Source organism: Geospiza fortis, unplaced genomic scaffold (genome assembly GCF_000277835.1).
Source record: "Geospiza fortis unplaced genomic scaffold, GeoFor_1.0 scaffold474, whole genome shotgun sequence".
Taxonomy (NCBI): domain Eukaryota; kingdom Metazoa; phylum Chordata; class Aves; order Passeriformes; family Thraupidae; genus Geospiza; species Geospiza fortis.
Window position 1 is genome coordinate 48,455 of NW_005054661.1, and position 999 is coordinate 49,453.

Here is a 999-nt window from a genome sequence, read left to right on the forward strand (position 1 = left end):
GCGGGCGCCCCGGGCCGCCGGGGCCAGTGGTAGGTCTGTGGGGAGGCCAGGGAGACCCAGCCAGGGCCGCTCTGTGGTGGTGGGGGGCTTGGTGCCCACCAGCCCTACGGGGTTTTCCTGGGCTGGAACCAACTCCTGGGATCTTACAGGGTCCTCAGGGTCCTCCAGGAAGAGATGGGGAGGCTGGGCAGCCGGGGCCCAAAGGAGAGCAGGTGAGTGGCAGGTTGGCCGTGTCCCATGTGCCGCAGGAACGTGTCACAGCTGTCCCACAGCTGGCAGCCCTGGCACTCCTCTGGGAGGCCCCAGTTCCTGGGCTGGGGAGCACCATTCTGCTCCTGCCTGGGGCTGGGCAGCTTCTCCACCCCCTCTTCTCCCTCCTCCTCCCCAGGGCGATATGGGTGACCTCGGCCTCCCTGGCCTACCCGGACCCAAGGTACTGTGCCTGGGGTGGGTTTTTTTGGATTCTCCGTTGCAGACTGGAGGCAGGGATGTTGCCTGGGGGAGCCATCGTGCGCAGGAATGGGGAGGGGGGTGCTGCTATTTGTGTTCCTCCCAGATCAGGGCCATACCTCAAAGGTGCATGGAGCTGCTGACCCCACAAAGGATGCTCACCGGGCTCCTGCCACCTGCCTTGGCTTTGCTCCAGGCACTGCCACATCAGGGAGCGGGCAGGAAAACCAAGGAGGGGTGTTTCAAGACACAGAGGAGACTTTGCTTGGGGGATGCCCACACTCCACTGGAAAACACCCCATCTTCTGTGCATCACTCTCTCCTGCCTGCTTGCTCCAGCTTCTTTCCACCCTGCATCCCCAAAGGTGGAAGTAAAGGCTTGCTGGGGTGGGAGCCCCTTAGAGTTGGGATGCTGCCTCTTGTGATGACCATCCACTACAGCCTGAACTGGGGGCAAAACCCTCAAAAATTAAGGTTTCTTAACCTTAATTCTAACTTTCTGCACTTCTGCAGCACCCACAGGGCAGATGGGGTGGCAGCGTGTGTAAG

The 999-nt window shown here is 61.5% G+C and overlaps 1 protein-coding gene across 1 annotated transcript in view; it reads left to right on the top strand.

The window, feature by feature from the left end:
• The window catches only part of COL18A1 (collagen type XVIII alpha 1 chain), a 19,507-nt gene that overhangs the window by 10,992 nt on the left and 7,516 nt on the right, over positions 1–999 (top strand). Inside the window, 3 exon segments of the mRNA XM_031064980.1 lie at positions 18–29; positions 150–212; positions 389–433. Coding sequence (XP_030920840.1) covers positions 18–29; positions 150–212; positions 389–433 — 120 coding nt within the window.